Source organism: Manihot esculenta, chromosome 6 (genome assembly GCF_001659605.2).
Source record: "Manihot esculenta cultivar AM560-2 chromosome 6, M.esculenta_v8, whole genome shotgun sequence".
In the NCBI taxonomy this organism is placed as follows: Eukaryota; Viridiplantae; Streptophyta; class Magnoliopsida; order Malpighiales; family Euphorbiaceae; genus Manihot; species Manihot esculenta.
In genome coordinates this window covers 4496977-4510859 of record NC_035166.2, presented here as the reverse complement: position 1 = coordinate 4510859, position 13883 = coordinate 4496977, and the positions used below count along the sequence as shown (strand labels likewise).

The window sequence follows — 13883 nt, the reverse complement described above, 5'->3', positions numbered from 1 at the left end:
AAATATCAAAGTTATTTTAATATGTTTTTTAAATATAAATATCAATTAGTAAATTTTATTAATTTTTTAAAAAAATTAAAATGAAAATTTTTAACTTAAAAATATCCAAATAAGAGAATTTATTAGAAAAAATGAATAAAATTGAAATTTTGTAAAAAAATTTATTCCAAACAGAGAAAACACGTTAAAATTTTAAATGAAATCACTATTATAAAAATTTTAATAATTTAAATTGCTACTTTAAAATTTTTAATATTTTATTTAATAATGACTTGAATAACTTCTCATATAGCATGAGGGTTTAAAAGGTTTAGTTGAAGTAATATTAACCACAACATCGCGTGGGATTTTCAAGCTTATTTAATCTAAATTTAACTCAGGATTAAAAATTTTAAACCACATTTAAAAAATATTTTTTAATTAAGCTTCAAAATAAAAAAAAAATTTAATTTCTTGTTTTTAACTAAAATTCTTTATTTAGCCCAATAAGAAGAAGTTTGAGTTAATAATTTTCTTGATTTCAAAACCAATGCGAATTGATTAAAATTTTTGAATTAATCTATACAAAAGTTGAAAATAAGATATATTAAATAATACTTTTAAATAGAAACAATCTTTAGAGATAACATTGTTAAAAGAAGAGTTACATACCTCTTCAAATTAGCCATTTGAGAATTATAAAATAGAAACGGTTTTCTATCCTCTATAACATTAAAGCATTTTCAAAGAATAGCTTTTTTTAAAAAAAAAAAAAAAAACCCACTGTATAAACTTTGGGAATATTATTAATACAGATAAATTTACATCCTTAACTTTTAACATTCAGACTGACCAATGGAAAATAAATTATTTTAAACAGAATGGTCAGAGATATAGCATATACATGTTCAGAAAGCAGCCAAATGATCATATAATGATTCAATTCAACATTGATGAAAGAAAGAGGCAAAAGGAATCACCTCAATTGTCCATAACCACCATAAGCATGCATTGCAATTTTGTTTAGTTACATTCCAAGCAGTGATTATTACAGAACTGAATTAAAAAGCATAAAAGCAATAACACAGCATGAAATTAAACCCTACATTATATCAATACCTACCTGTCTATCAAATACTACTGCCTAACAAGGAAGAAAGATCCAATGTGCATGGTGAAGGGAAGAGGAGGGAGAGAAAGGTCTCATACACACCTCAAAAAAAGAGTTCCAAGTCACCTTATGAAAGTTTATCTGGAGCCAGAACAACCCTGTACAAGACAATGCAATAACGGACAACCATCTAATACAAAGTCCTGACCAAAGCAACATTTGTCAAGAGTCATTAGCGACTGAAACAAGAGTCTCAACTGAGTTTCCAAGAAATTATCTCACATCCTCAAATTGAAGGCTTCGGGTGATTCCTTTGCCACAGCTTACCAATACCTATTTCTTTTTTTCCCTTCTCATGAATCAGATAACAGAACTAGCCAAGGACAGCTCATGGAGCTCACTTAGCATCCACTCCTCCCCAGTTTGACCACCGAGGACTATAGCCCTTGTGCCACCTACAACACAGGTACTATGTCCCCAAGCAAATCTCGGGGGTCTCCCAGGTACATTTAGAATCCTCCACGTAGGTTTCTCATCTGTTGGGTCCAGGAGGTACAGTTGCGAGGCAGAATGAAGACCAGCAACAGAGCCACCAAAGATTAGGATTCTCCCCCCTGGAAGATTCACAGCTACATGATCAAGCCTCGGTGGAGGAGCCACACCCCCAGGGTTTCCAGAACCTGGCATTCCACTCCCAGTAACACATCTCCAGCAAGGTTCCTCCTCGCTTAGATCCATAGTGAAAACATCGCTCGAACGAAATCGAAGGGGACCGCTCTTGGCCAAACCTCCAAACATCAATATTTTCCTTCCACCATAAACTGAAAGAGTGTGACCCAGCCGAGAAGGTGGGGTCCATGCTACTGGTATTTCCCTCCAAACAGGTTTTTCCATTGATAGATCAAGCAAAAACGTATCACTCAGAAGTACTCCAGAATCTGCACACCCACCAGAGACTATCAACTTGGTGCCATCAAGCGTGCAGGAACTATGCCATGATCGTGGGAGAGGTGGGGCCAATCCAGAAATCTCCCGCCAAGTTGGAGGCTTAGCATCCAAATCCAAAACAAAGACATCATTAAGCAAGCCTTGCCTTCCACAACCTCCAAAAACCACCAAATGTGATCCGTTAACACAAGAAAGTGTATGACCCCACCGCCCAGGAGGAGGGGAGCTCACTTGTACATGTTGCCACTCAGGGTTGCTAGAGTTCAAATCCAACACAAATGTGTCATTCATTGGTTGCATATTAACACCCTCCCCACCAAAGAGGACAACTCGGTTCCCTACTGCACAAGCACTAAAATTGCACCTAGAGGGTTCAACTGCACCTCCAACAGTTAGCTTTCTCCATGCTGCTGCTTCAAGAGTCGTTAATTCTCTTGCAAGGCGTCCCCACCCAAGTCTTTTTGCACCAGGCACAGTCTCTAGAACACGAGTAGTTTCACAACCCCAAGCATTCTGGCAAACCATTCTCCAAAGATCCTCATTCTTTGTCAGTGCATTTAACCGCCTACAGACTGAACCTACAGATGCAATGTCTCTTGGCGTCAAAAGTGACAGTATTTTGAGAGACAGTACCTCATCACTCAATTGCAGTATCCCACAAACCCCACGACAAACACTGCGGTCCCCAACTGGGATAGGACGGTAATTAAGAACACCAGTACGAAAACGATCAGCTGATTTTGCAGACTCCTTCAATGAAGAACCAGGAAGAGGGCCTAGATCAATATTTGCTTCTGTGAAGAATTGGATTCCAATAACATGAGTTATAGTTTCATCATCTCCATATATAGGAGTAAGCCGCAACCTGTTCATTAGAGGAGATCCATCTTTTCTGAAGTTCAATAATTCACCTTGGAATTCAATGCCCTCCTCAAGGCATCTTCTTATTTCTGCGACCACTGTTGAGTCTACTAATGAATGTCTTCGTTTGGCAAATGGACCTCTACATTGCAAGAAGCGACTGTGAAAAAAAGAAAAGAAAAGAGCCTCAATAATTAGCAATTTAAGCTGTGATGAACATGAATAGACCATTACATGCACATATAAAAGTGGGGAATAAGCAAGTGTTGGAGATAAATAGATAAAGAGGAAGTACAGGCACATGCATTCCTACAAGCTAATCCACCTGGGACTAGGAATTATAGAAAATATATACACACCTGGACCAACTTTTAGTCATCAAACAATGTACAATTCTGGGAATGACAAATGCAGAGATGAACACACTGAATTCATATCATTTACCAATTCTGATATAAAATAATAACATTGATGAAGATGATTATAATAAAATAACAGAAAATAGTCAAAAGTGCCAAAAGAAAGAAAAAAGATGCATGGCCTTCATAACTTGAACTAGAGAAAAGAGCCCTGATAGTGGGAAGTCCAAAGCTCTTTTAAGCCTGAAGTCTGTAAATTCCTAGTACAGTTTGATACTATTTATTACTTAAGTTAGAAGCAATCAATTATAAAAAAGTTCAGAAATTAACCAGTTTTTCTAAAACAAAATAACAGCATCAAATTTATAGAACCCTTTAAATGAAAACATCTAATAAAGACTATGAAACAATTTTAAAGATTCTTAGGCTTGCAATATGGTAAATGACTATGAAACAATTTTAAAGATTCTTAGGCTTGCAATATGGTAAATGACATGTTACCTTCCAAGCATATGCTTTTTGCAGAAAAGGCTCATGAAAAGAACTAACTCCAAGTATCTTTTCAAAGATCATGATCGTAGAATTTTCTGATTTAAAGGCAAATCCTATTTGTGTCAGTGCTCTAAGGTATTAAAAACAAATAAAATAACTGATATATTGATCCTGTCATTTAATCCTTCAATGTTAAAATACAGGGTCCAGTATTCGATTACATTTATAATACCTTCAAATTTCTAAGAAATCTACATGGCATCAAAGACTTTTGAGGTGAATTAGGCCTGGCCCAAATTTAACAATGCTTTTGGAGAACTCTTCTTATTCTTTCTTTTCAAGTACTCCAAATTTGTGCAGTGCAGCCCTTGTTTACCTATGTTATAAAGTCACTATCCCATTCTCTAAAAGTCTAGTGTCATAACACATGAGCCTGCAAGTCAAAAATCCCCACAAGTAACTTTGAGTTCACATACCTTTCCCACAGCTCCTAGCAGTAGCAGCCCTAAACCCAAATATTCTCTAGCATTATTCTCTTACCTTTTCCAGTAATTTTTGTTCCACAACTGAGCCCCCATTTAATGGGTCATAACTAATTTAAATGGCAGCGCATTCAACATTCTACCATGAAACCATCATCTTAGATATCCCAATTAGACTAACAAACACAACCTCTTTAAGTACATTTCACATACTACATAAATCATGTCCTTAATGCATATTGTAAGCATCAACAGATATTTTAGCTCATTATGCGTTTACAAGTGAATGGATATTTCATATAAATGTTCAATTCTACGTCACAATACAGTTGCCAAGTAAATTTTGCCCCAAATAAAATTCTTAAACTTGGGAAGACTAATGACTTAGCTCCTGCTGTGTTATTAAAAAAAAAAAAGAGAGACAGAGAAAAAAAAAGGCCCCAAAAGTTGCTAATTTCCTTCCATCAACCGAAGCAAGAACCTGTTATTTCTTTAACAATTTCAGAAATTAGAACCCTAATTGGAGAGAAGGCTTTTAATCGCTTGACACAGTGCATACCACAGTTATGACAATTAAGAGCCGTCGAAAATTAACCCATTCCTTTATCCTAATTACCAAAGTTTAAGCTAACCTACATCAGATAGCAAAACATTAACTATACAATATCAGTTCATAAACTAAACACAAAACCCTACATCTGAAACCCAGTAGCCCTCTACCTGTGTTGAAGAAGCCAGAATTCGTCTTCCAAAAAGGCCCCCAAAACAGAGAAGTGGGTTTTCAAGGACACCCTAAAGTACTATAAATTCGCAATCATATAATCAAAATGAACCATTTCTCACCCAATTAGCAAAACCCTACAATTGAGTAAGCATCCCCAAAAACAAGAAAATTCAAGGAAGAGCAAAAAGGAACCCTAACCAGTTATGTCCAAGCACTTCTTCGGCTCTATAGCCGGTAGCCATCTCAAAAACGGTGTTGACATAGATAATTGGATGGTCAGGCTCGAGCGCATCAGTGACAACGAACCCACAGGGCGCAGTTTGAAGCAAATTCTCGACAGGGAAGGGAAGCGGACCACCACCAACACCACTATCATCATCGTTAAGCATGAATCCATCGTCCTCATCCCCGCTGAGATCCGAATTACTATCCCACTCCATTAAAAGAATCGAGGCAAGAGTGAAAAATAATCTAACCCATGAACGAGAGAAGCGTAAAACCGAGAAAAGCAAGAAAGAGTTGGAAGTAAATTCAAAGGATCAAAGCGGGTTTCGTAGAGAAAGTGCGGAACTAGTTTGTTGAGTCCAAAGGAAATGAAGATGGCGAGACAATGAGTGGTGAGCAATTTATCCAAAATAGCTATTTTAAGTTATATGCGATACGAGAGAGATAGAGAGAGAGAGAGAGAGACATGTGTTAACATGTGCGAGTCACCGCCTTGGCCTGGTGTGAGAGTTGCTCTGTTGGTTAGGCCAAAAAATCTACTCAACTCGGAGAAAGAAGGGCATGTGCTATGTTGGTTTGGCAAATGAGTTAGGCATATTTGCCTGTCTGGTCACTTTTATATATATATGGGTAAACTATAGTTTAGTCTCTCTATTTTAATAAAATATTTATTTTAGTTACTGTATTTTTAAAAACCTATAATTTAATCTTTCATATTTAAAAAAACTGCAAAATAGTCCCTATCGTCAAATTTTCAGCTAACCTTCCATTTATCTTAATAAAAATGATTAAATAAATTTCACTTTCAAATCAGTCCATCTCACTATCTCTCGTTCTCGATCTTCTTCTTCTTCTTTTTCTTCTTCTTCTCCTTCCCGATTTTCTCCTTCTTCTTCTTCTTCTTTTTCTTCCCGATCTTCTTCTTCTTCTTCTTATTTCATGCATATGGATAAATTTGAAGAGAGAAGAAGAATAATGATGAGAATAAAATAGAGCATATAAGCGAGTAAGAGCAGCCGCAACTAAAAAGAAGAGCAGCCGCAACTAAAAAGAAGAAGAAGAAGGAGGAGGAAAAGATTGGGAAGGGAAGGTAGTGGAATGGAGTGAATACTTTTTGATTGAGTTTTTTTACTTAAAGGGTAGTTTAGTCATTTTTATTAAAATAAACGGAAGGTTAATTGAAAATTTGACGGTAGAGACTATTTTGTAGTTTTTTTTAAATGTAAAAGATTAAATTTTAGATTTTTAAAAACACAAGTACTAAGGTAAACATTTCATTAAACTAGAGGGACTAAACTATAGTTTACCCTATATATATTTATAATTTACCAAAATTTATTTAATTTTAATTCATTTATTTCTCATATACTATTACAAATTATCGCATTAATTTGAATATAATAATTTCAATTTCATTCACTACATAAAAAAATTAGCTATATAATTTATAATAATTAAATAAATATAAAATATATCAATATTAACTTATAATATTTATTTTGAAATTCGTTAATATTATTTTTTAATTTATTAAATATATTTGAAAATATATAAATTATAATATCCAGTTATTTGATATAACATATTTTCTTGCTAAAGTTACATGTTCTCTATTGTTTTCTTCCATATTAATTTTATTGGACTCCTTATTTGAACAAAAGTATTTTTAATAAGATAAATTAACCTAAATATCTTAAAACTTAATTTAACACATAAAGCACAAAATTTTATATGGATATAAACTATTTTATAATAATTATGAACTATTTTTTTGTGATTAACACTAAATAAAGATAAAATTTTTGGAGTAAAGTGAATTTAAAGCTTACTGCACTTATAAGTACGGTGTGGTAAGTTTTATAAATGTAAATACGGTAGGATTTAAAAATAAAATAAAAATATAAGTACTGCATCTAAAAGCGCAGTGATAAAGAAAATTAAAAAATATATAAAAATAAGGAAAAATTATTTTTTAGTCCCTGAAGTTTAACGTAATTAATATTTCTATCCCTCTATTTTGGCGACCCAACACTTAAGTCCCTCACTTTCTCTTCTATCCAAATTCGTAGTCATTCCGTCCAAAATAGCCGTTTGGTCAAAGAGTCTAAGGTGAGAGGTGAAATTTTTTACCAAAAATACCCTTAATGAACTTAATAAAACCCCTCTCAACTAAAATCCTTCTATCCTTCTTCTCCCTCATATCTTCTCTCTTCTTTTCAGCCATTGTTGATTCTCTATTTTTCTCTCTTTTTCATCTTTATTTTCACTCGTATCTTTCTACTCTCTCATATATTTCTTCTCCCTCATATCTTCTCTATTTCCTGAATGGCAGAAGAATATAGGAGTTTAGTGAGGGAAATGTGAGAGAGGAAGTTGGCACCAAATTTGCCATATGTCAAGGGACTGTTTTTGGGGTGGTTTGAGCCCTTGAAAGAGGCTATAAAGGAGCAGAATCTGCAGAGGTCGAAGAAACATAAGGCGGCATTTGCTTCCCCTATTGAGTTGAAAATGAGAAAAAAAAAAAGGAGAATCAACAATCGCTGAAACGAAATAGAGAAGATATGAGGGAGAAGAAATATATGAAAGAGTAGAAAGATATGAGTGAAAATAAAGATGGAAAAGAGAGAAAAATGGAGAATCAACAATGGCCGAAAAGAAGAGAGAAGATATGAGGGAGAAGAAGGATAGAGAGATTTTACGTTAAGAGGGGTTTTATTAAGTTCATTAAGGGTATTTTTGGTAAAAAATTTCACTTCTCACCTTAGACTCTTTGACCAAACGGCCATTTTGGACGGAAGGACTACGAATTTGGATGGAAGAGAAAGTGAGGGACTTAAGTGTTGGATCACCAAAATAGAGGGACAGAAGTGTTAATTACGTTAAACCTCAGGGACTAAAAAGTAATTTTCCCTAAAAAGTAATTTTTCCTAAAAATAAATATAATACATTGTATACTTATATTATACAACAACCGGTTAAAAGTAAGTCGTGAGCTATCACCACGAGATAGATACACGTGACAAGTATCTGGTAAATAAAAAATATATTACAGCCCGAGAGAAGAAATATCCGAACATCATAATACTCAGTGCATTATCAAAACTCGCCCTTCTCTCGACAAGGCGAGTTTCGACACGAAATTATTATTAATAGACACAAACTAACGTATCCTCATTATACTTGTAATCGTGGGATTGCCAGCTTATTAGCTGGCGATATCTCTTAACTGTCGATCAGCCACATCACCGTCGGATAATTAGGAAATATTATATTTATTTATATTCTCTTACAATATAAAAGAAGAAGAATAATAGAAGTAAAGATATATTATTATCTAATACTACTCAAACTCTTAACAATTCATCACATTCTCTATTCTTCAAGAAATTGACTTGAATGTCAGAGTGGCTGCCACCACCTCACACTTTTTCTCTTGCAAGTTCTAACCAATCACAGTGCAACTCTATTCTGATCATGTCATCAATCTAGTGTCAGCAACATCATTTGTTTCCTTTGCTGAAAAATTCCTTGAACTTTATCTGTTCATTTGGATTAAAACCAGTCTCCTATTCCTTTTTTTTCTTAAAAAAGGAAAATCTTTCCTCTCTATCTCTTAAAATAGACGGAATTATACATATCATTATGGGAAGACCTGATAAAGGCAAAGAAAAAAATAAACGGGTAGCAGAATATGTCCTGTCTGTCAATTAAGAATAATGGACCAAGCAAAAGGTGAGGTGAGGTTCGGTCCAGCTAACAAAACGATTGGATACGACCTGCTGGCCGTTGAGATTGTATTGAACCTGTACGAGATAAGGCGAGTATTGATAGATACAGGTAGTTTTGTTAACCTTTTCACCTTAAATATTTTTAATAAATTAGACTTAGATAAAAATAGTCTCGTTAGAATTTTCTATACGAGAGAGATACAGAGTTAGAGATAGAGAGAGAGACATGGGTTAAGATGTGCGAGTCACAGCCTTGGCCTTGTGTGAGAGTTGCTCTGTTGGTTAGGCCAAAAAATCTACTCAACTTGGAGAAAGAAGGGCATGTGCTATGTTGGTTTGGCAAATGAGTTAGGCATATGTGCTTTTCTGGTCAGTTTTATATATATTTATAATTTACCCAATTTATTTAATTTTTAATTAATTTATTTCCCATATACTATTACAAATTATCGCATTAATTTTAATATAATAATTTCAATTTCATTCACTACATAAAAAAATTAGCTATATAATTTATAATAATTAAACAAATATAAAATATATCAATATTAACTTATAATATTTATTTTGAAATTCGTTAATATTATTTTTTTAATTTATTAAATATATTTGAAAATATATAAATTATAATATCCAATTATTTGATATAACATATTTTCTTGCTAAAGTTACAAATTATCAATTGTTTTCTTCCATATTAATTTTATTGGACTCCTTATTTGAACAAATATTTTTAATAAGATAAATTAACCTAAATATCTTAAAACTTAATTTAACACATAAAGCACAAAATTTTATATGGATATAAACTATTTTATTATAATTATGAACTTTTTTTTTTTGTGATTAACACTAAATAAAGATAAAATTGTTGGAGTAAAGTGAATTTAAAGCTTACTGCACTTATAAGTACGGTGTGTTAAGTTGTATAAATGTAAATACAGTAGGATTTAAAAATAAAATAAAAATATAAGTACTGCAATTAAACGCCAGTGATAAAGAAAATTAAAAAAATATATAAAAATAAGGGAAAATTATTTTTTAGTCCATGAGGTTTAACGTAATTAACACTTCTATCCCTCTATTTTGGCGACCCAACACTTGAGTCCCTCACTTTCTCTTCTATCCAAATTCGTAGTCATTCCGTCCAAAATAGTCGTTTGGTCAAAGAGTCTAAGGTGAGAGGTGAAATTTTTTACCAAAAATACCCTTAATGAACTTAATAAAACCCCTCTCAACTAAAATCCTTCTATCATTCTTCTCTCTCATATCTTCTCTCTTCTTTTCAACCATTGTTGATTCTCTATTTTTCTCTCTTTTTCATCTTTATTTTCACTCATATCTTTCTACTCTCTCATATATTTTTTCTCCCTCATATATTCTCTATTTCCTTTCAGTCATTGTTGATTCTCCTTTTTTTTTTCTCATTTTCATCTTTCTTCTCCAGAGCCTCTATGACCCACAGAGCTCAATTTCAGTCCCTAACTTGGCCATCAAAACCTTCTAAAATCATCATAATTCACAAACCCTACAAAAACCTCCATTTCCTCTCTGTACCAATCAACCATTCTCTGTCTACTCCACTAGTTTCTTCCTTTTCTTTCCCTCGTATTCCCAAATTCCCTTGTAATCTACTCCCCTTTCACCCCGTACAAGATGCTACTCAGGAGCATATCCTCGAAGACATCGAGAATTCCATGAGAAATCATCCAAATCTTGAAAATTTGATCAAACTGGAATTACTCAGTAGCCACAATCGCCAAATTATATGTCCAGAATCGTCTAAAAGAGTTTTTATAGAAGATCCTCCCAGGATTTCTGCCCTTTTTTTCAATGGACTATATAAGATAGCTAATCGAGAATTGAAGGTAGAGTTCAAAGATATTGAGAAGAGAAAGTATAATTTACTTAGGGGCGGCAAATTAGACAAGAGACTGAGGCGTGGAAGAGAATGGCAGAAGAATATAGGAGTTTAGTGAGGGAAATGTGCAAGACGAAGTTGGCACCAAATTTGCCATATGTCAAGGGACTATTTTTGGGGTGGTTTGAGCCCTTGAAAGAGGCTATAAAGGAGCAGAATCTGCAGAGGTCGAAGAAACAGAAGGCGACATTTGCTTCCCCTATTGAGTTGAAAATGAGAAAAAAAAAAAGGAGAATCAACAATGGCTGAAAGGAAATAGAGAAGATATGAGGGAGAAGAAATATATGAGAGAGTAGAAAGATATGAGTGAAAATAAAGATGAAAAAGAGAGAAAAATGGAGAATCAACAATGGCCGAAAAGAAGAGAGAAGATATAAGGGAGAAGAAGGATAGAGGAATTTTACGTTGAGAGGGGTTTTATTAAGTTCATTAAGGGTATTTTTGGTAAAAAATTTCACCTCTCACCTTAGACTCTCTGACCAAACGGCCATTTTGGACGGAAAGACTACGAATTTGGATGGAAGAGAAAGTGAGGGACTTAAGTGTTGGGTCGCCAAAATAGAGGGACAGAAGTGTTAATTACGTTAAATCTCAGGGACTAAAAAGTAATTTTTCCTAAAAGTAAATATAATACATTGTTTACTTATATTATACAACAACCGCTTAAAAGTAAGTCGTGAGCTATCACCACGGAATAGATACACGTGACAAGTATTTGGTAAATAAAAAAATATATTACAGCCCGAGAGAAGAAATATCCGAACATCATAATACTCAGTGCATTATCAAAACTCGCCCTTCTCTCGACAAGACGAGTTTCGACACGAAATTATTATTAATAGACACAAACTAACGTATCCTCATTATACTTGTAATCGTGGAATTGCCAACTTATTAGCTGGCGATATCTCTTAACTGGCGATCAGCCACATCACCGTCGGATAATTAGGAAATATTATATTTATTTATATTCTCTTACAATATAAAAGAAGAAGAATAATAGAAGTAAAGATATATTATTATCTAATACTACTCAAACTCTTAACAATTCATCACATTCTCTATTCTTCAAGAAATTGACTTGAATGTCAGAGTGGCTGCCACCACCTCATACTTTCTCTCTTGCAAGTTCTAACCAATCACAGCGCAGCTCTATTCTGATCATGTCATCAATCTAGTCTCAGCAACATCATTTGTTTCCTTTGCCGAAAAATTCCTTGAACTTTATCTGTTCATTTGGATTAAAACCAGTTTCCTATTCCTTTTTTTCTTAAAAAAAAGGAAAATCTTTCATAAAAAAAGGAAAATCTTTCATCTCTATCTCTTAAAATGGACAGAATTATACATGTCATTATGGAAGGACTTGATAAAGGCAAAGAAAAAAAATAAACGGGTAGCAGAATATGTCCTGTCTGTCAATTAAGAATAATGGACCAAGCAAAAGGTGAGATGAGGTTTGGTCCAGCTGACAAAACGACTGGATACGACCCGCTGGCCGTTGAGATTGTGTTAAACCTATACGAGATAAGGCGAGTATTGATAGATACAGGTAGTTTTGTTAACCTTCTCACCTTAAATATTTTTAATAAATTAGACTTGGATAAAAACAATCTCGTTAGAATTTTCTATACGAGAGAGATACAGAGTGAGATATAGAGAGAGAGACATGGGTTAAGATGTGCGAGTCACAGCCTTGGCCTGGTGTGAGAGTTGCTGAATTGGTTAAGCCAAAAAATCTACTCAACTTGGAGAAAGAAGGGCATGTGCTATGTTGGTTTGGTAAGTTGGTTTGGCAAATGAGTTAGGCATATGTGCTTTTCTGGTCACTTTTATATATATTTATAATTTACCCAATTTATTTAATTTTTAATTAATTTATTTCTCATATACTATTACAAATTATCGCATTAATTTTAATATAATAATTTCAATTTCATTCACTACATTAAAAAAATTAGCTATATAATTTATAATAATTAAACAAATATAAAATATATCAATATTAACTTATAATATTTATTTTGAAATTCGTTAATATTATTTTTTTAATTTATTAAATATATTTGAAAATATATAAATTATAATATCCAATTATTTGATATAACATATTTTCTTGCTAAAGTTACAAATTATCAATTGTTTTCTTCCATATTAATTTTATTGGACTCCTTATTTGAACAAATATTTTTAATAAGATAAATTAACCTAAATATCTTAAAACTTAATTTAACACATAAAGCACAAAATTTTATATGGATATAAACTATTTTATTATAATTATGAACTTTTTTTTTTGTGATTAACACTAAATAAAGATAAAATTGTTGGAGTAAAGTGAATTTAAAGCTTACTGCACTTATAAGTACGGTGTGTTAAGTTGTATAAATGTAAATACAGTAGGATTTAAAAATAAAATAAAAATATAAGTACTGCAATTAAACGCTAGTGATAAAGAAAATTAAAAAAATATATAAAAATAAGGGAAAGTTATTTTTTAGTCCATGAGGTTTAACGTAATTAACACTTCTATCCCTCTATTTTGGCGACCCAACACTTGAGTCCCTCACTTTCTCTTCTATCCAAATTCGTAGTCATTCCGTCCAAAATAGTCGTTTGGTCAAAGAGTCTAAGGTGAGAGGTGAAATTTTTTACCAAAAATACCCTTAATGAACTTAATAAAACCCCTCTCAACTAAAATCCTTCTATCCTTCTTCTCCCTCATATCTTCTCTCTTCTTTTCAACCATTGTTGATTCTCCATTTTTCTCTCTTTTTCATCTTTATTTTCACTCATATCTTTCTACTCTCTCATATATTTTTTCTCCCTCATATATTCTCTATTTCCTTTCAGTCATTGTTGATTCTCCTTTTTTTTTCCTCATTTTCATCTTTCTTCTCCAGAGCCTCTATGACCCACAGAGCTCAATTTCAGTCCCTAACTTGGCCATCAAACCCTTCTAAAATCATCATAATTCACAAACCCTACAAAAACCTCCATTTCCTCTCTGTACCAATCAACCATTCTCTGTCTACTCCACTAGTTTCTTCCTTTTC

At 33.1% G+C, this 13883-nt stretch overlaps 1 protein-coding gene across 1 annotated transcript; it reads right to left on the bottom strand.

The window, feature by feature from the left end:
- Window positions 1–903: 903 nt before the first annotated feature.
- On the bottom strand, window positions 904–5637 carry LOC110617197 (adagio protein 1). The gene is made up of 2 exons (XM_021759831.2): window positions 5155–5637; window positions 904–3059 (listed from the first exon to the last, which is right to left on the bottom strand). Exons 1-2 carry the CDS (start codon window positions 5394–5396, stop codon window positions 1451–1453), a joined length of 1851 nt encoding a protein of 616 aa, XP_021615523.1. The 5' UTR covers window positions 5397–5637; the 3' UTR covers window positions 904–1450.
- Window positions 5638–13883: the final 8246 nt, after the last annotated feature.